General features: G+C 43.0%; 1 protein-coding gene across 44 annotated transcripts in view; it reads right to left on the reverse strand.

Annotated features, from left to right (window-relative positions):
• Positions 1-21,853, reverse strand: part of RIMS2 (regulating synaptic membrane exocytosis 2) — a 379,504-nt gene that overhangs the window by 272,477 nt on the left and 85,174 nt on the right. For all 44 annotated transcript variants that reach the window (XM_054167301.1, XM_054167288.1, XM_054167286.1 and 41 more), the window contains one exon: positions 15,229-15,539. In XM_054167301.1, coding sequence (XP_054023276.1) covers positions 15,229-15,539 — 311 coding nt within the window. The remainder of the gene's footprint in view (positions 1-15,228; positions 15,540-21,853) is intronic.

Consider the following 21,853-nt stretch of genomic DNA (forward strand, 5'->3'; position numbering starts at 1 on the left):
GGTCTATGATGGAACATACTGAAATTCCAGCTAAGAGACAAAACCTTGTTACAGAAAACATCCACTAACAAAGTACAGTAACATGAAAGAAAGAAAATTCTGTTCAGCCATCAAATATTGGTTTTTCTTTCTTGCATTTTTGCCCCAGTTTTACCTTAGTTTCATTTTTGAGACACTAGAATAGAATAAACCAGGTTGGAAAAGACCTTTGAGATCATCCAGTCTAACCTATCATCCAACACTATCTGATCAACTAAACCATGGCACCAAGTGCCTCATCCAGGCTCTTCCTAAACACCTTCAGTGATGAGGACTCCACCACCTCCCTGGGCAGCACATTCCAATGGGCAAGCTCTCTTGCTGGGAAGAATTGCTTCCTAACATTCAGCCTAAACCTTCCCTGGCACAGCTTGAGACTGTGTCCTCTTGTTTTGGTGCTGGTTGCCTGGAAGAAGAGACCAACCCCCACATGGCTACAACCTCCCTTCAGGTAATTGTAGAGAGCAAGAAGGTCACCCCTGAGCCTCCTCTTCTCCAGGCTAAGCAACCCCAGCTCCCTCAGCCTCTCCTCACAGGGCTGTGCTCCAGACCCCTCCCCAGCTTTGTTGCCCTTCTCTGGACACCTTCCAGCAGCTCAACATCTTTCCTAAACTGAGGAGCCCAGGACTGGACACAGGACTCAAGGTGTGGCCTAACCAGTGCTGAGCACAGGGCAGAATGACCTCCCTGCCCCTGCTGGCCACACTGCTCCTGATACAGGGCAGGATGCCATTGGCCTTCTTGGTCACCTGGGCACACTGCTGGCTCATGTTCATATTCATATAATTCTTTGTAATGTCTTTCTTTGCAATCCACACATTTAACTGTTTAATAGTAATCTACACTCTTCTTCTAGTCTAAATTCCAGATTTTAAGCCAAGGATAAGAGACTTAGAAATCTGAACAGTCCAATTACCCATTTTTCTGTCCATATCACCACCCATTACCATGAATAATATGCTTGAGGAGACTGATTTCATAGGGGTATAAATATTAAAATAGTTAAATTCCAGCAAGCTGTGTGAAAATTAGCATCATCATACCAGGAGAAAGACCCAAGTCAGTGTGCATCCAAGAAGGGTGGGTAAAATTTAACCATTACCCATTGACTTTGTCAGTAGAAAGACAGTCAGAATATGGTCAATAAATAGCCACATCATTGACATCTTAAGTGTGAAAAATGTATCTTAATAGGAAGAGGAAACAGGATAGAAAAACATCAGATACCATTCTAGGCTCATGGAACCACCTTCCTCTGTTCTGTTTAGCTCTGACATTCCTCAGTTTCCCTTGGGCTTGCTGCTAATAGCGTCCCATGCACAAAGGACTCAAAAGTTGATCTCCTGATCTAGCAATATCAAATAATGAAAAACAACAAACAAATTATGCTTAGAATGAGTTTTACAAAAATAGTTGAGCATCACAAAATTTGGAAGTACATCCAACACTTCAGGAAATAAAACTTAAGCGATCTGGTTCAGGTTCCAGATAAGAATAACATCAGCGCTCCAGATAAGAGACGTGTGAACCCCAGCCTGCTCTCAATTGCTGTGTTGAAGGTAATAGAACTTTGCTGTTTTAAATCTGTTGAGCTACCATTCCCTGTAGCAGCAACTGTTTAGTAGCCTAATTCCAGGGCAGTCAGGGATAATGCTGCATGCCAATAGCCTTTGGCTCCGAGCCCAAAAGTGCAGTTCAGCGCTGCGCCTCTAGCACGTTTCCCAACACTGGAGCTGCTCTAGTGCCAGTGGGAGCAGGCTCTGCGCCCATCCTCACCCAGGAACTCACCCAGCAAGCATGACAGCGCTTCAAATGGTTAAGAGCACGCTCTGATTAATCTACTTACATCCAGGATAAAATACAAAGATAAGCTGTCAGTTTACATTTTGCAGCTTTACTGGGCTCTGAACATGCCCATCTCTGAAAATTCTCAGCACTAATGCCATCAACAGCAGGGGGGGAAAGGACAGCAAATGTCTATCTTTTAATGAAAGGCAAAATTAACCTTGACATACAGAGTTTCCCAAGAAAGTCAAGGAGCATAATCTACATCGGCCCAAAAGGCCAAGGCTTGATGGGAGAGTCCACATCCACTTTGGACTTCCTAAGCAAGAAAGTGCCAACTGTCCCCAGTCGAGTGAGCTGAAGTTCAGTGATGAGCCAAGAAATTAATTTCCCTGCATCTCATCATGGTCTTAAGTAAATTAAAGGAGTAATCGTCATCCATTGATAGTATGGCTTTAATTCTGAAGAGTGGCAAGCAAGTGAAAGAGGAGATTTTAGCTGCACCCTTATGAGCTTGGAAAGAACACATTTCACAAAGAAAACATTTGGAAGCTGAGATTGTCTCTTATTTTAACCAGTTATGGCATAATTAACTTTAAAATCTATGAAAGGGGGGGAAAAAAAAGGAAGGCTTTGAAAGTTAAATGTTTGATGACTCATTTATTACAAACCATTTTGATGTTAAAAAAAAAAAACCATAAATCTGTATTGTATTTTAAACTCAGCTAACACAATGGCAGGAAATGTGCCATATGTCCACTCGGGGAATCCTGCTGTCAGGCCTCGGATGGACACGCACGCAAACTGGCACTGACCACACAAACAGCACACTGCAGGGTAAGACAGACAGGGGGAAAATTCCAAGCATAAGCTGGAGAAGGGAAATAGAAAAATTACCATTTTTGATCCTTCTGTTCCTAAGAAGGACAGACTATACCACAACAGCACTACTTCTGCAAATGCATCAGGAGGTGTCCCTCAGAAGTAGGTATCCCTCTCAGGGTAATTATTTTTATGCTATCATTAACGTGGATAACTTTGACTTATTGGTTAATTTCCTTAACTCGATATAGATTATGGCTTCCAAACCTCTGTGGAATTCTCTTCCAAGGCAACATGGAAAATTTTATTTAAATATGACAAGGCATAGAATAGTAGAAAATAATTACATGAAACCTTTAATTCTAATTATTTCTTCTCTCTCTCTCAGTCTTGTGCATGTATTACACAATATACACATCTTGCATGGAGAGGAGGAGGCTCAGGGGAGACCCTCTTGCTGTCTACAACGACCTGAAGGGAGGTTGTAGCCAGCTGGGGGTTGGTCTCTTCTCCCAGGCAACCAGCACCAGAACAAGAGGACACAGTCTCAAGCTGTGCCAGGGGAGGTTTAGGCTGGATATTAGGAAGAAATTCTTCACAAAAAGAGAGCTTGGCCATTGGAATGTGCTGCCCAGGGAGGTGGTGGAGTCACCATCACTGGAAGTGTTTAAAAGAGACTGGATGAGGCCCTTGGTGCCATGGTTTAGTTGATCAGATGGTGTTGGGTGATAGGTTGGACTTAATGATCTCAAAGGTCTTTTCCAACCTGGTTAATTCTGCATTGTGCAAAGGAAGCTTCTATTGGTAGGGCAGCTCATAACAGAGAAGAAGCATAAGTTGCATCTTCTTACTTAAAAACAGAAAATGGAATAGTGCTGAACTTGAGGGGGTTCATTTCCAGCACTAGTGGAATAAGGCACTTTGGCTTTTGATGTTTGGTTAATATTATATGCAACAGGACATGTTCATAAAAACAACTAAGAGATGGCTTTCCTCTGGTCTACGACAAAGCTCCAGCACCTAGTTCCTGCCTCAGATCTGGGCATTTCTAAGTATTTAATAATAATAATCAACCAGGTTGGAAGAGATTTCTTGCTTAAGGAAGTCTATGCTCAGAAATGAAGGTGTTATTGATTTGAGGCAGATTCAGAGGTTGAATTCAGATTGTTTGAATCATTCTCTGAAGTTATTACCATAGATGCCCAGATTCATTCCACTTAAATATGACTAAGGTGAGCAGTTTAAAAGCCTAACCAATTTTTCCTTCCTGTATAATCAATAGAAAGAGGAGCATGTAAAAAAAAGTTCACATGAGCAAAAATTGCATGAGTGTCCAAAAATAGGTCTAGTGAAGTGTTCTTGCACTTGTCTAAGCACCTTGCTCAGGAGGCAGGAGTATGACTCCATGGTGGCATTTCTATTGCTGGATCTGAGAACGCTTTCTGAGCACACTTTCCAGTTCCTGCCTTGGCTGTGCTCTGACACCATGTCAGGGGGAAAAAAAATATCCATCTAGGCACGTTCTCTCCCTTCTTCCTACCCATGCACTGTCCCAGCATATATTCCAGCCATTTTATGGATCTGAGTGTTTTCCTAACAAGTTTCCCATTGATGCTAGATCTCCCATCTTAAAATCCCTAAAATCTTTATCAGAAAAGCTGCTGTGGCAGAGATTGCCTTCAGCAAAAGACCCCACCAACCCCAAACAACGTAGAAATTCCTTCTTCAAGCCTGCAAGACCATGATCCTAGTTTGAATTAAGATAATTCATACACACTGCTGCTTTTTTTTCCATGTCTGTAGGACTAGTAGGCTTCCTACAGGAGAAATACACCTGGGTTTTCTTCAGGACTGGTAGGCTTCCTACAAGAGAAATGCAGCTGGTTTCCTCCACAAAAGAATGCCTGTAAATTCTGAGTCATGGAATGATCCTATAATCAGTTGTCCATTTCCCTGACAGTTGGCTGAAATGGCTCTACATCCTAAGCTTTTAGTATGAATATTCACCTTTGTGCATGTACCTGTGGTACAAAACATACAGGTAATACTTTTTAAGGTATTAAAGCAATGCAGTTAGGGTGAAAGGGGGCAATCAGAGGTAGAAAAGGTCTAACCAAGACTTCATTTCTCTGGCTGAAGGAATAGCTGGCAGGAACAGAATGCTGGTATACTCTGGTCGAATAAGCAGAGGAGGACTTGTAACACACAGTAATAGAGGCAGGCTCAATATACAGTGGATGTTGCACCTTGCAGGACGCATGGTGTAGTGTATTTCAGACAATTTCATCTTCATCTGACTCCCAATCAATTGAAATTTCTTGGCACCTCATTATTGTACATGAATCCTGCTTTATGCCTCATTTGCAGTTTTGGATGGTTCACCAATGAGATGTCTCTCACTGGTATAGAAGTGCTGGCCGAGAGCAGAGATTTGATTGATTTTTCTGAAACTTCATCTGCTACAAAAGAGATTTCTGTTCTTCACTTGCCTCAAAAGTTATCCTTTGCCTCCTTTCAAAAGGAAAATAAACCACCAAAACAAAACCACCAACCAAGAGGTGATTTAAGATACTGCTAACAAAGCATTATGTATTGCTAATCAAGTAACACACTGCAAACAGAAGCTGCAATTACAGGCACTAACATTTTTCAGACATTTGTCTTCCCTTTCCGCCTCAGCATAACACACTCAAAGTGAACCCTGATTCCCTCAGTGCTCACAGGTACTTCATACTTGTATCCCTTCTTCTCCAAGTTATACCAGTTTAAGAGAGGACCTGATTAGCACCAAGCAGACAGCAAAAATGAAGTCCTGCAAGAGACCACTGATGATTACCAAGAGTAAGGTAAAGGCCAGCACAACAAAGACCTCAATATACATACTCAGGTAGAGAGATGATGCTGTCTTTGTGAAATACACAGGTTTTGCCCTCTTTGGCTGAGATCCTTTACAGAAACACTTCTTTGGGTCAACAGACTGATCATAAAGCTCCTTGTTGTTTAAAGAAAGTAGCAGTTGCAGTGATCTTGAAGCCCATGGTAGTTGTACATTGCAGAAATTGGCTCTCATTCCCTGTGAACTTGGGAGTTTAATTACTGTTTAGCAAGTCCTTAGTCACCTGGAACATACCTCAAGAGGTTTAGTGCAGCACCTCTACTTTCAGATAACTAATTTTGACTTTAAAAGGCCTCCAAACTTGTGCTGGGTGTCAAGGTGATATGTGAGAGAAACAAAGGCTAATATATGTGCAAACTAGAAGCCAGATCTTTCTCCAAATGACAGTAAGAGTAAGATTAGCCTTCTCATTTTGTGAAACAGGAGCTAAGAGAACACATCTATGCACTGGGTTGCTTATGAAATTCTGCTGCTCAGTTTCTGTTTATCCCAAAACCAGATAAAAGTTGGAGCCCTCCACATCTTGGGAAAGAGTTCAAAGAGACTAATTTATCTTTCTTTCATGTCGTTATAAGATTTATGGTCTCCTGGGTTGTTCCTATCTTCAGCTGACTGGAATGGCACAAGAATATTTTCCTGCTGATCACAGACCTTTGACAGTGCCATGGAGCCTGGGTTTTATAAGCAGTAAGGCAGTGCAAATATTTTACTTTTGAAAGATTTACATCTCACACTGGAGTTTTATGTTAGTGGAGTAAAGGCAGGGCTGGCCTCACTGGGCTTAACTCTGAAAAACAAACCTGGTAGCTTTTGTGAATAGCTACAAATGGGACATAAGTGCTCTTTAAAATGCTCTGAATTACCTGGAGGAGAAGTGAAGAAGTAAAGGAGGTAAGAACAAACGATCCTGCTCTACACCAGTGCAACAGTCACTACTGCAGTGTAGTGCACCATCACCCAAAGCAAGCATGTTGGGGCATTGCTAGGACTGCCTTTAATATACAAAGCTGAGTGAGTGTCACCTACAAAGTATTCCTGCCTTTTCCATTAAGGCACATAGCTTCCTCTTGTCCTTCTCCCTCTCATTTTCAGGGTCTTTATGATTGATTCTTGCTTAGGGAAGAATCTTTGCATTGAAAACAAAACTAAACAAAAACAAAACAAAAACCCTAATCTGCTAAGTAGCAATTAAATTACTTTGGCTTTCAACTGTATCCAGAGATCCAATTTCATACTCCAATTATTGATTCTAAATGAAAATAAATTCTCCAATCACTGCATTTACTTCAGCTATGAGACTTGGGAAGCCCCCAAAATCCTCTGTTGTGTTTTTTTAAGCACTGCAAGCCCAAGTGAAATTGCATTTCTTTCAAGAATTCCTTTTTGTCCCTCTCCCTGATCCTGAGTGCTACAGGAAGATGAATCATTACGTGGCCGCTTCAGGAATAAAATGCAATTAGCTCAGCATCATGAGGAGATAAAATCACTGAATTAACTGCTTGGTTGCAGGGTGGGGTTTTTTTATATTCAAGAGGTGAGATTGTTGCAAGAACTGCAATTTCTCTTCTAGCTCAAATGCCTTCCACATTTTTAACTGGAGTGTAAACAGACAACCGAGGCAAGGTCCGTTGTGTCAGTCCAACACCTCATCCCAGAATCAACAAGATTTCATTAAAATTAATCTTCCTCTGGGAAAAAAAACAAGGAAACAAATAATAATTTGGGTGTGTGCACTCACTTGGAACTTCAGAATGCAGTGTTTCTCTGGAGCTTCTCAGTTTATTTGGAATGGCAAAGAAAAATCAGATGGTTTCTGCTTTAATCTCGCATCATCTGCCTCGACAGCCATCTTTTGGTATAATTTTAAGTGCTCATCAGAGAAGTCTGTCATTTACAGCCTAGGATTCTCACAGAGCCATTACAGAAAATAATCTCTTGCAGCTAATACACACTGCTTTCTATCAAGATCTTGCCATATGAACCCTTGTCCTTGCTGGCTTCGTTTTGCTGCAGAAAATGGGGGTTCTGTCTGCAGCAAAGTTCATGGTTCAGCCTATTACAAGCTGCATAATGAAAATGTAGCTTGGCAGATAAACTACATCGAGGGACCTATTCAAGCATGTAATATCAGCTGACAAGACACTGGACCAGAAACTGGGAAAATTGTGTTTGCAGCAGCTTAACCTCTTGTTATTCTACGAAGATGATATATTTACTGAGGTCCCTAATAGCATTTGGGGGAAGCTCAGCGCTGCAGAAATGAGTACTTTCTCATGTCATTTTCTGAAGCACCAGGGCATGATGACAGGGGACAGTGCTTCATGGTGCAGCTGCACTGTTGCAAATACAAAACCCACTGCACATCACACACAGCTTACACCTTTGACTGTAAAGCTCCTCGTGGAGACACTGACTTCAGGTCACCCACACTTCCTGCTTAACTTGAAATGACATTGTACTGTGCTGCTTTACTGCAACAGGGAGCTATTTCCTTAAGTTGTTTGTAGCTGTCCTCCTTTTGGTTAGGAAAGAATGCAATGAGGCCCCCACTGAAAGACACAGAAGACTCCTAGGAGACCTTGTAGCTGCATTTCAGCATCTGAAAGGGACCTAGAGGAAGGCTGGGAAAGGACTGTTTAGAAAGACTTGTAGTGATAGGACAAAGGGCAATGGTGGAGCTGGGTAGATTTAGGTTGGACATCAGGAGGAAGTTCTTTACAATGTGAGTGGTAAAATGCTGGAACAAGTTGCCCAGAGATGTATTTGAGGCCCTGTCCCTGGAGATATTCAAGACCAGACTCACTGTGGCCCTGGGAAGGCTGCCCTAGTTGGAAGTGGCCCTGCTGACTACAAGGGGGTCAGGCAAGATGAACTGTGAGGGTCCCTGCAGATGGCAGGGATGCCTCCAACTAGATCAGGCTGCCCAGGGCCACACTGAGTCTGATCTTTAATGTACCCAGGAACAGAGTCTCAACCACATCCATGGGCAACCTGTTCCAGTATTTTACCACTCTCATTGTAAAGAGCTTCCTCTCCTTATTTCTCACCTAAATCTGCCCTGTTTCAAACCACTGCCCCCTGTCCTACCACTGCAAGCTCTTCTAAACTGTCCTTCCCCAGCCTTCCTGTAGGTCCCCTTTAGATATTGAAATTAAATGTTATCCATTTCCCTCAGCTTCACTCTACAGATGTAACTTGCTCACCTTTACACATTAATGATGTAAATATGAAATTCAATCAAAATCTCTTGGTTTTACTTCTGAAGAGAAATCAACCTCCAAAGAACAGAGCACAGCACAGCTAAGGTGATTGAATACACAGTAATTCATGTTGGTCCAAGGTCAACAAAACAGCACTTTAAGAAGAGATGCTCAATCCAGAAAGGAACTGTCCTGATTAATTTCACAGTATCACTAAGGTTGGAAGAGACCTCAAAGATCATCAAGTCCAACCTGTCACCACAGACCTCATGACTAGACCATGGCACCAAGTGCCACGTCCAATCCCCTCTTGAACACCTCCAGGGACAGCGACTCCACCACCTCCCCGGGCAGCACATCCCAATGGCCAATGACTCTCTCGGTGAAGAACTTTCTCCTCACCTCCAGCCTAAATTTAAATAATCCAATCTAATAGTAATCTAATTTAAATAATTAAATGTAAAATGTTGCAGCTCTCGATTTTTTTTCCCTGGCATTGCTTTATTTCAGGGTTCATTTACCTAAAAGCAAAACTATACTTAACCCCATAAATGTTATCTGCAGTTAGTACTTCAGAAAAGTATGTTCAATATTCTGATACACCTGAGATCTGTGCTTACTGTGATTATTAATGGTTAAAGACATTGCTGTAACATACAGAACAGTAACACTGCAAGGGAAGGCCAAGCTCCACTTCAAAGATCAGCACTGAATACCAAGACTTCCCTCAGTTCATTCTGCATTACAGTGAGAAAAATCAAATAGTAAATGCTTTTTTTTCAGTAAGCAGTATGCAACAAATATGCATAATTAAGGGAGGGGGGAATCAAGTCATCAGCAGGAACAGCAAGCAAAATCCAGACAGCATGCTGCACCAGAATTGTTTGAAAAGGCACTCTGCAGTAAATTATGAAAATGAAATTCCCTAAAAAAAAAAAAAAATCAACATGAGATTTGCTCACTGCAGAGAACGACTGCAGCTGAGCCCAGATTGTCACTTCAGACTGGCATTCAATCTCTGGGCTGTGTGTTTAATGAAAACGTTTCATGTTTGGAAAGAAACACAGCAGGTTTAGACTGTTTATTAAGGCAGGTTAGCTCTGCTACAGTTTCCTTTCTCTCTTCTCCAAACAGATTTCCTTTCTCTCTAAAGTAAAAAAAAAAAAAAAAGAAAAGAAAAAGATCTGCCAAACTGTGTCTGCCATCAGTCAGAGGCCCAGCGCTGCTCAGCACAGATCCTACAGCTGGATGATGGCTGGCTTTACAAAACATAGATGTTTTCACAAAGCATCAGCAGCAAAGAGGGGGGGGAAAGGGGGGGAAAGGGGGGGGAAAGGGGGGGAAAGGGGGGGAAAGGGGGGGAAAGGGGGGGAAAGGGGGGGAAAGGGGGGGAAAGGGGGGGAAAGGGGGGGAAAGGGGGGGAAAGGAAAAACCACAAACCCACAAACAAAACACCCAGCTACTTCATTGGCTGCTCTGCTACTCTGGGGAAAAGTGGGAAAAGAGGGAGGGAAGCAATGCATATGTCATAAAAACCACACTGAAGTCACAGGGTGGCTGCACATGTCCTGAATGTTGTGTTAACAGCATCACAGTGGGAGACCCACAAAGCCAGTGCTACAAGATACAAAGAACTGCACAAGCAGGTTTGCTTCTCAGAAGAGAGACAGTTCTGCAAAGGTAACGGTGAGAAAAGTCTCCTGTTCGAGGAGCCACGGTAGAATGGAGAAGCTGCAACCCATTGCAAGCTATTAATAACAGGGGAAAACACAGCACAGCAGCTATAGGGAGCCTGGGCTGTTACTAGACAACACTGTCTCTACACAGATGTTTCACTGTCTTTAAATATGTCAGCAGGTAGAAAAACATAGTTAAAGGACTTAAAATGTCTCTGTTCCACTCGAGATTGCTTTCAGATATGCTTAGGTTTCACAAGTCCAAGTGAAAACTGCACACCTTAAGGCACCTGGCCTGAAGATTATAAACCCACGTGTTTGGAAACAATCAAAACCAGAGGCTGCACTACAGGGTTGTGTCATAAACACTGCAGAAGAAAAGCACTGATATCCTTGGGAAATAGCCAGCCTTTCAGAAAGAAATGTAATTGACCAATTCCTGAACATTACAGTCGTGTTTTAAACTGCAATAAAACGCCATCAGTGGGGTGCTCAGTATCAGTTGTTCATAATCCAGCAATTACAGAGCCTTTGGAAAAAAGATGTACCATGAAACAGATGGACACACTTTTTCATTTATTTAATTCATGCAGCTCTTTGATATTTCTCAGCTAGCTTCTGCTTGCTTTTTCCTGTCTCCTCCTCTTCCCTCTTATTTTGGTCTCTTTTCTCTCTCTGTTCACACCCTGACATCCCCAACTGCAGTCCCAAAAGACAGAGCCTACACTGCCAACTCATCCCGGCACTCCTTTCAAGAACAGAAGCAAAAGGACACAGGGGACCACTTTCATTCTACTGTCACTGGGAATGCAAAAGAATGAAACCTTTGTACGTGGGAAATAAGCATGTATGTTCCATAGAGAATACATGCACAAACCCTGCACCTTCAGACCCAAGTAACCTCAACAGCTTGCAGTTCTTACTCAGAATAGAATGCATCCCCCAAACCCACTAGACTGTGTGGAAAACATCATAAAAATCCTCTCTTTTTTTCATGAGATAAAAGGGATGAGGGAAAATGAGCCCCAAAATACATAAGTATCACTGAAAGGAGAAGGGAGGGGAGTAGGAAGGAGGATATACTTTATCTGTGTCTACTGGCTTGGAAAATAAATACTGCTGTTGTGCAACTCCACAGCTGCTCACTCTCTCTATTTGTTGTTTTCATTCTGGTTTATATGATTTAATCTCATATCCTTACAGTTAATCTGAAAAGCGTTCAGGCAGCTTTATTCATTAGTCTTGCTTTAAATCATGATCTGCAAGATCTTTGTAGATACCAAGAACCAATTCCGTTGCTGACATAGCTCACCCTCTGACAGATGCAGCAACAACAAACTGACTCATGAAATATGAAAACTAACTTCCTCACAATATTTTCGCTTCTATTTTCACATCAGAGCCCATGAAAAATATTCTCTAGGGCAGCTTTTCTTACACTAGTAGGATGCATGGCAAATAGCTATTGTAAAGCCAAAGTTAGCATGGCTGAATTTGGGGGAGCATTTTGGATGCATCAGAGAAACAAAGCAACCAACCCACCCACCACCACCAAAGAACACATGCAAAGAAACCACCAAAACACTTCATCACTCACAGCCTGTGAGACCTGCACTAGATTCTCTGGTCCTGCTCTGGCACAAGGCTTGGACTTGATGATCTCCAGAGGTCCCTTCCAATCCCTAATATCCTGTGATCCTCTGATCTACCTCTAATGTAGCAGCATTCGAGACAGGCGTTAGACTAGAGAGCTCTCCCATCACAACCTTGCACTGGGAAGATGCATGGGCTGTTTCCTACTTCAGGAGAGCTACTGCCTAAAAAAGATTCTGAGGTGCCACATATGTAGAAAAGAGCTTTGTGAAGCAATAAAGCCACAGAAGCTTTACAATTTAAGCACTGAATTCATGTGGGGAAAGGAACTGCAACAGCTCTCACAATGGATCCCACCAAAAGCAAGAAAAATAATTCTTTTTCCCACTCAAGCATGGCACCACCACCTAAAGATCTAACAGTTCAGGCAAACAGAATTACACATAAAATGTGCATCAGCACTAAGAAAAGCTGGGGAACAAGGAACCTTATTAGGCTGTTGTACACATTTTAATAGGACATTGCAAACATTTGCTCTGGCACAGGCTTTGGAATTAAGAAAGCAATGATTTCACAAGCTGATTGCCTGCTACAAAATGACTGGGGAAAGCAAGCAAACAAACAAACAAAAATGTCTGTTGAAATAATTTTGCACCTAGGAAGACAGCACCACATATTGAATGATGTTGGGAACAACAGAGTACATGAAGGGTTTCAATCAAAATAAAAGGACCCTTTGGTACAATCCAGAATTAACACAAAACTGGACAGTGGAAATCAAAGAGCTGCAGTGCACACAGCCATAAATCTGCACAGCAGACCTCAGAGTGGACCTTCAGAGTCTATGGATTACATAGGGTAATCTTTTGTATTTCTTCGATTCATGTCATTTGGCAGTTTTCAGGGAGTCCAGTGTTACACTGCATCAGCATCCAGACTGCTCACAATTGCCCTTAGCATACAATCTCAGTGCAATACAAATTAAACTGGTTTCACCTCAAACAAATTCACATCAAATTACAATGGTCAGTCACTGAAAGTAATCTAACACTGTGTCAGAGACAGCCAACAGGGCTTCACTAAGGGCAAATCCTGCCTGATGAACCTAGTAGCCTTCTATGATGCAGTGACTAGATCAGAGGACAAGGGATATCCTGTGGGAGTCATCTATCTGGACTTCTACAAGGCCCCCACAAAATCCCACTTGCTAATTAGGAGAGATGGATTTGATGGGCAGACTGTTCAGTGGATAAGGAATTGGCTGGAAAAGGACTTGGAACTTCTGGTGGAAAAGAAGCTGGACTTGAGCCAACAGTGAGCACTTGCAGCCCAGAAGGCCAATGGCATCTTCAGCTGCATCAAAAGAAGCATGGTCAGCAGATGGAGAAAGGGGATTCTGCCACTCTGCTCTGGTGAGACCTCACCTGGAGTACTGCATCCAGCTCTGGAGCTCTCAACACAGGAAGGACATGGACCTGATGGGGCAGGTCCCAAGGAGGGCCATGAAGATGACTGGGGGGATGGAGCAGCTCTGCTACAAGGACAGGCTGAGGGAGCTGGGGGTGTTCAGCCTGGAGAAGAGAAGGCTAATTGCAGCCTTCCAGTACCTGAAGGGGGCTACATGAAGGCTGCAGAGGGACTGTTTACAAAGGTCTGTAGTGACAGGATGAGAGGCAATGGTTTGCAATTAGAAAAGACTAGATAGGATGTTAGGAACAAGTTCTGCACCATGAGGGTGGTGGAACACTGGAACAGGTTGCCCAGGGAGGTAGTTGAGGCCCTATCCCTGGTGATATTCAAAGTCAGGCTTGACAGGGCTCTGAGCAACCTGATCCAGTGGAGGATGTCCCTGCTGACTGCAGGGGCTTGGACCAGATGACCTTTAGAGATCCCTTCCAATCCAAACTATTCTGTGATTCTATTTTCCTGGAACAATAACAGGGGGGTCGGTGGGGAGAACCAGAAGAACCTGCTCCTTAGCATCAAATTAAAGCTGCCAGCTGTGTTTCTGGAAGACCACACACATAATGGAGGAGCACTCAGAGCCTCTAACTACTGAACATCAGCTGAAATCAACCCAAAGGGCAACAGGCAGAATAAATTACACAAAAAGGGTTAGATTAATTACATTCAATCTGCTCTCAAATAAAAGCAAAAATAGCAAATAAAATATGGTAGAATACAAGAGGTGAGGGGAAAAGGAGAAGAATTTTAATTATATTAGCTATAAAAGATACTGTAGCTGTCTAACTTGTTTCAAGCTTGTGGAATAAATATTGTAACGAGGTCATATCTGGGCAACAGAGGAAGGCTGCCAGATTACACTGCTCTGGCTGCCAAATTCCAAGGCAGGTGGAGGTCTCTGGGGAGAGAGGGTATCATTGCCATGGAAACACACAAGCAAGATTGCCCTCTTCTTTCCCTCCCAACCCTATTTAAAGTCCTATTCTAGTCTGGTTTGGGAAAAACAAAACAAAACTCATCACATTTATTCAATGAAACCATTTCTACTGTTGTGTTCCAGTGAAACAGCCACAAAAGCTGAAAGCCTTCTGGTGCCTTTTTGGTACAATCACATGAAGAGAAAAGAAGGGAGGTTCCAGCTCCAGCCTCTGGCTAAGCTGGGTCTAAACCCACTACTGTTAAAGCAGCCACACTTTCAACCAAGGCCAAGCAACACAAACCAGTGAGGAAAAATTTTCATTCTGATAGCAATAAGTAACAGCAAGAAACTGAGATTCAACAGCACATACTGCAAACATTACCACATCTTTTAATCCAATATTCTGAACAGCCACCAGCTTCATTAACCTGCCTTTCGGGAGGGATTGGGGCTTGGGGGTTTGTTTTGTTTTGTTTTGAAGCCCTCTTTTTAACTACTAAAATTCTGCTCTAAAGTTAATGGCCACAAAAGGAATCTGGTAGCATTCTGCAGAGCACAATGAGCATGACTCAACAAAGTTGCCAGCACAGGGGCAAGCTGTCACGCTGCAGCTGCCATTTGCTATGTTGGGTTTGGTGTTTTCTTAATGAGCAGGAATGAAAAAACCCACACCGTCCATGGCCATCTGAATGCAGTAGGAGAGTCCCCAGCTGCTGCTTAGGACTGGCTCAAAAAGCCCAGAACATATTTCATAGACAACAGAATAAGAGTAAGATAAAATTAGTCTCATCAGCTCAGCAGATCGCAGCGGTACAAACATTAAATCTTCCTTACCTGTCCGACGTTGCATCGCTTGTAACTTGATGCTTTACTCCTGAGCCATTCTTAATTGAGTCTTGTCTTGTGAGCCCTTGAGGTCTGTTTTTGTCCAAAGCTTGTGTGGATACATCACCTGGAGGTCCTTGGTACTGTGAATGCTCCTGCAGCTTTGCTTTTTTCTCTTGGGGGGCTTCCTCGTTCCGCAGACCTCTAACACCTTCTTGGTCAGGCTGCTGCGGTGCACTTGATCCACTGTTATAAAACCAAGCTCCTGATTTGGTGAGGATTTCTTGTTGTTTTCGGCACAAGTTACATACCCACATCACCTGTTCAGACAGAAGGAAAATGGGGGGGAAAAAAATCTGTTAGTTTGCAAACACTAAACAGAAAGTTTTCCTCAAGTGTCCATCGATTTCCAAGGGGAGAAAGAACCATGCTTTAATTCTTGCCATTAGGAATTATCAACAGTTTAGCCCCAGCCTGTGCAGCTTTGGAGGAAAGTGCTGTAGAAAAACATACAAAAGTAGCTTTCCTGCTTTTGCTTCATTGTTTACAGGATAGAATACAGAATTAACCAGGTTGGAAAAGGCCTTTGAGATCATCCAGTCCAACCTATCACCCAACACCATCTAATCAACCAAACCATGGCACCAAGTGCCTCATCCAGGCTCTTTTCAAACACCTCCAGTGATGGTGACTCCACCACCTCCCTGGGCAGCACATTCCAATGGCCAAGCTCTCTTTCTGGGAAGAATTGCTTCCTAACACCCAGCCTGAACCTCCCCTGGCACAGCTTGAGACTGTGTCCTCTTGTTTTGGTGCTGGTTGCCTGGGAGAAGAGACCAACCCCCACCTGGCTACAACCTCCCTTCAGGTAGTTGTAGAGAGCAATAAGGTCTCCCCTGAGCCTCCTCTTCTCCAGGGTAAAATACAATACAAGTGAAAAATAACAGGCATACAGACAGCAGTAAGTGTGAGATCTGAAGATGAGGATGACAGGCTGAGAATGGTGGGATGCTAGGGGGGAAATAAAGAAATAAATAAATTTAAAAGGTAAGTTAAAAAGGAATTTTTAAAATAATTCCTTGAACACTGAATCCAGTAGTAAAGAACTTTGGAATAGATTCTCTGCTGTTGCAAACAAGTCATTTTATAGTTCTCAGGAATGCTTTGCTGATTTAATTCTGTGTCTCAGATTTACCAGCAGGAGCTGACTTCAAGAAGTGACTTGATTTTCCAAGCTACTGTAAAATTAAAGCCATTTTATAAACAGAGCAGAACAATATGTAAGGTGGGTGAGGCTGAGAATGTGAGTTCATTTCACATTCAGTTCTTCTGCTGTGTAAGAATAAATCAGGATCTGATGGATCAGATACAACAGACCAGTTATTAACACGATGGCACAAACTGGTTATTGTGTTACCTTCAGATCTCTACTGTAGGTAGCATTAATTCAGCTCAAGTTTTAGCCTTTGCTCCTTAATCTTTATTTTTCTTTAACCTTAACTCAGCTCTTCTGTCCTTTATCCATTTTTGTCTTATTTCACAGACAAAGTTATACTATTTTTACTATATATTCTTTGAATGCCTACACTCAGCCTTCAGTCTAGTTATGCCTCCAGTCTTAATTCTAATTTAGTCACCAAGATGCACCTTTTCAAAGGCTTTACAGTACAGGACTGTCTACACTGATCCCATATCCAGGGCTAAAGTACAGGGGTTGTTCTATCACCCAATTCTACATCTGCCAGAAGGGAAGGGGCATCAGGAAAAGGGGAGAAGACAAATTTAACAGAAATCTAACAAAATAACCAAACTGATACAAATGTCACTGTAAAGCACATAACGTTATAGTCAGCCTGGCAAAGGTACAGCAGTCACCCTAAACAGGAAGGCAGTCTTCAAGAGCAGAAGGAACAGGACCAGGGTCAGCAGAAGCCCCTAGGAGAAAGCCCATAGAGTCTCTCTTACCCTCAGCAAAATTCCCCTTTTAGACTGAGTCTGATGTTTATGGTACAGGATCTGTAACTTTCCGTGTGCTATTTTACCTTCTATTAGTAGATGCTAACCTCAACCACATCCCTGGGCAGCCTGTTCCGTTATTTCACCACTCTCATTGTAAACTACTTCTTCCTGATGTCCAACCTAAATCTACCCTGCTCCAGTTTCACACCATTGCTCCTTATCCTATCACCACAGACCCTTCTAAACAGTCCTTCCCCAGCCTTCTTCTAGGTCCCCTTCAGATGTTGCCATGTAGCTATAAGGTCCCCATGAAGCCTTCTCCTCTCCAGGCTGAATAGTTCCAATTCTTTCAGCCTGGCTTCAGAGGAGTGGTGCTCCAGCCCTCTGATTATCTTTGTGGCACTCCTCATGACCCACTCCAGCAGGTCCATGTCTCTCTTGTGTTGGGGGGCTCCAGAGCTAGACACAGTACTCCAGGCACGAGAAGGGGGGCAGGATGCCCTCTCTCAACCTGCTAGCCACACTTCTCTTGATGCAGCCCAGGCTGCCATTGGCCTTCCTTCTGGGCTGCAAGTGCACACTGCTGGCTTACATCCCACCAGCTTCTCACCCACCAGCTTCCCCAAGGCCTCTTCTGCAGGGCTGCTTTCATCATCCCCCAGCTTGGACTGATACCAAGGGTTGCCCCAACCTAGGTGCAGGACCTTGTGTTTTGCACCTTGTAGACTCCTCTAGTGTTGACACAAGCAGTTATAATTTTAGTTCAAACAATGACCCACAGTGAGCAGACTGGCAACTGTCAGACACAGAATTTTACCTGCTTTCAGTGAGCATCAAGAAATTCAAACCCTGGATTAGTAGAGGGCTAAACTTCTGCATCTTACCAAAGCATGTAGAAGCATGCTTGCAATTCAATACACACTGGGAAATTGCAATGCAGACCTCTCCATTAAAAGGCAAACATTCCTGTAAGATAGTGTTACCAGAGCACAGATGGGAAGGTGGCATATTCTTGGACAGGATTTTTCCTTCTGCCCTCAGGTGCCTGAAACAGAGAGCTCAGCAGCTCCTACACATGCAGAGATGCTCTGCCCCTGCCAAGTCCCCACCAGGACAGAGCATTTAATGTGACAGCAGCACAGCAGAGAAGGGAGAGGGAGGCTGCACGGGTGGATCACAGGCTTAAAACATACACTGTGACATACCTGCAAAGAAGAACACCAGAAGCTTCCCTTCTGAAGCACTCATTTGAAAAGAGCTAATCACTTCTATCAGAAATCTGCACTCCAGAGCAGATGCACACTACCTACTACACCCATTTTCCAATCTCCTGAGCACCACTGAGGAGTTCAGCTGTCAGGAACACATTTTGTACACCAACACCAGCGCTGCAGTTTGTGGGTGTCAATTCTTCTCAGCATGAACACTGCCAATTTGAAGGGGGGGTGGGGGGAGAATGGGCAAGAATACTGCTAGTCAGTATCTCTATTATTTAAGTACCAGTTTAAAAAGAGGATCTAAAGTGCTCTTGACACTGTAGGGAGATGTGCATTTCAGTACCAAAGGCTGAAACACCACCTGGTGCCTAGGATAAGAATTGCTGAAATTCCTTCCAAATTAACCCAGTATCTAGCCTGACATTTTCACATTGCCTTAATTCCATTTGTGTTTCTTTTTAAAGACATTATACAATGCTGAAGAGAAATATCCTGAATTTGGATGAGACAGAGTCACCTCAGGTTTTCCATGGGCCTTCCGTTCATGAACATTGATTCCATACACAGAACAAACAAGTTCTAACTCGTGTGGGATTTCTTCATTTTCACATGATTATTCATAACATCAGAGAATCACAGAATGGCAGGGGATGGAAGGGACCCCTGGAGATCACCTTGTCCAACCCCCCTGCCAAAGCAGGCTGCACAGGACAGCATCCAGCCTTGTTTTGACTTTTTCCAGAGGCAGAAAGTCCACCACCACGGTTCCAGTGCTCTGCCAGCCTGAAAGTTGTTCCTCCTTATGTTTAGCTGGGATCTGTCACAGATGTGAAACAACTTCATTAATTACCAAGGAAGCTTCTTCAAAGGAGGAGTACTTCTACTCTCCATCTATGATGACTTGAAATAGTCCCTGCCAAATCAGCACTGGCACTCAGGAACATGAGTCAGCTTCCTCCCTACAGTCATGGAAGTTACAATTCACACTAGATGGTGTAAAGACTTCCACTGAGGAAATGGCTGATGTGAAATCAGCTGCAGTCTGGACATAGTACACACTGGTGAGTGTTACATCCCAGCAAATACCAGCTGTGTAGCTTCTAAAGGGGAGTTTCTAAGCCCACACAGTACTCCACAGGGCCATGAGGGCTCATTAAATAAATGTGATAGATTGTGGCATGAAATAAACCTGCCCTAAGTGAACAGAATCTACAATATGGTTCTAAAAGGTCAGTCTTTAGCATTGGAAAGCTGCATAACTGTATACTGAGAACACACAAGCTGACCAGGATAGACCTTTACTACAGCTTCAGATCTGCAGCATACAATTGCTGCCACTTTCCTCAGCAAGCTTAAGCTCACTACATGAGAATACTGGACAGGAGGACACCTTGTGTGTTGGTTCCAGTTGCCTGCAGCTTCTGGCAACAGCATTATTATTTTTTATATAACAACTTCCTAAATTTAACAGATTTCCATCTTAAAATTATCTAGGAAACAAACAAACAAACAATCAGCCTGTCACACTGCTTTTCCAGGCCCTGGCAAGAATGGCTTTTCATTCCCAGTGCTCATTTATTCCAAGCTATTTATTCTTGTACCAGTGTTGTCATTTAAATAGCTCCTTTCTCTCCTCTGTCTTTGTTGCCTGATGTTTTTGTGGAGACCAATCACATACTCTTTCTGCTTTCATTTTCCAAGACCAAACAGATTTTGCTCTTTCTGACCATGCCTGTACCAGCAAGACATAACCATGTCACAGGGTCAGGGGCTGGCCCATGAGCACCTGCTAATTCCTCTGCTCCCTGGCACAGTTAGGTCTTTGCCAGCCAGCATCTCCCAGGCAATGTCAGCACACAGTGCAGAACAGCAGGGAGCAAGAACTGCTCCTAATAAGCAGCCTGGACACAGCTATCCTGCTATGGAAAGGAGAGTTCAGAGTTGTTGAGCAGGACTGAGCCACACAGGAGTCCCTGGCCCTGTAGTTCAGAGTGAAAATTCTTATTTGTCCTTAAATTCTTGATTTTACACTTAGTGCTACATAACCTCACTCATGTCTACTACTGGAGTTCACAAGGTGATCTGTTTCTTTGTTAGATGATATCCCATTGCTCCCCTGCATTGACAAGTACCCAGCTTGGTGTCACCAATGTAATTAATTCTTGCCCTCTGTGCCAAGGCCTTTAGTGAAATTACCAAAGATCTTCCCAAGTGCTAATGCTTGAGGAGCTCAGCTAGGAAGTTGCTTGTAGCTTTTCCCTCTATATCATTATTCAGTTACTCCTCATTGTTTCAGTTCAACCAGTAATTTCTAGGTGCTCTTGAATCATTTCATCTTCTGGAAAGAAGTTACAGTTAACTGCACTAATTCCTACTTCTCTCTGCATGTAAATGAATTCCTTCAACTCCTCAGTGCAACTAATTTTGCCTGTTTGTTCCCTTGAAGCCTCTCTGTCTGCAGAGACTGTTGTTAGATCAGCTTTGCTGATGGACTAAAAATTTGTGATGGAAGAATCACAGAATCATAAAATGATTTGAGTTGGAAGGGACCTCCAAAGGTCGTCTAGCCCAACCCCCCTGCAGGGAGCAGGGACATCCTCCACTAGATGAGGTTGCTCAGAGGGCAGTTAAAATACTTTGTGGCAAAATACAGATAGTTATGGCTGGAGTAAGGTAATATAGACACTAGGATTAATACCTTTTCAACAGTTTGCTAGAAAAATGACTGACACTAGCAGTTCCTATGAATCCAGGAAGTCTGAAAATACTAAGTTTTAATTACTTAATTACAACATTTTCTTATTTTCTTAAATGGTTTTACGATGATGGATGTGGGCAAAGTCGTCTGTTCTGGTAGATTTGCACCACAGCAATCAAACCAAGGACAGCTCCAGGTGGTTTTACTCCACAAAGAGCTTTACTCTCAACAGCACTGGTAAACATATTCCAATATTCTACTATTATTTGAGACTTTCGATGCCTGAAAGGCTCAGTTGGACATCATTGATGCTGCTTTGTGTTCAAAGTTCTGTACTAATGTCACAGCTATTAAAAAACAGCTGATCATCCACAGCATATTCATTAGCTGAGCTTTGTGAACTCTGTGAAGATGAATGGCACTAATTTGTCACAGATTGTTTAGTACTACCAGACACAATAACATCAACACGAGTGAGAAAGCAACAGGACCACAATAAACCTGGGGTCTGCATGCAGATGACACTAACCTGCCCCACTCAACATCATCTGAGTCATCACTCATCCCTGAAACTGTCTCAGAAAAATTAAAGACCCAACTGCAGTGAAGTGTAACAGTAATAGAAAAATGGGGATGCTTGTCCTGTGGTTACTGCTATGCTGAAAACCACAATGCTCCTTCAGCTTAACATAAACTTGCTGCCTAGACTCTGTGTAGCCACAGCAGCACAGCTCTCACTGCAAGCTGCAAGCTCAGACAC

The sequence above is a fragment of the Dryobates pubescens genome, chromosome 14, assembly GCF_014839835.1.
Source record: "Dryobates pubescens isolate bDryPub1 chromosome 14, bDryPub1.pri, whole genome shotgun sequence".
Classification (NCBI taxonomy): Eukaryota; Metazoa; Chordata; class Aves; order Piciformes; family Picidae; genus Dryobates; species Dryobates pubescens.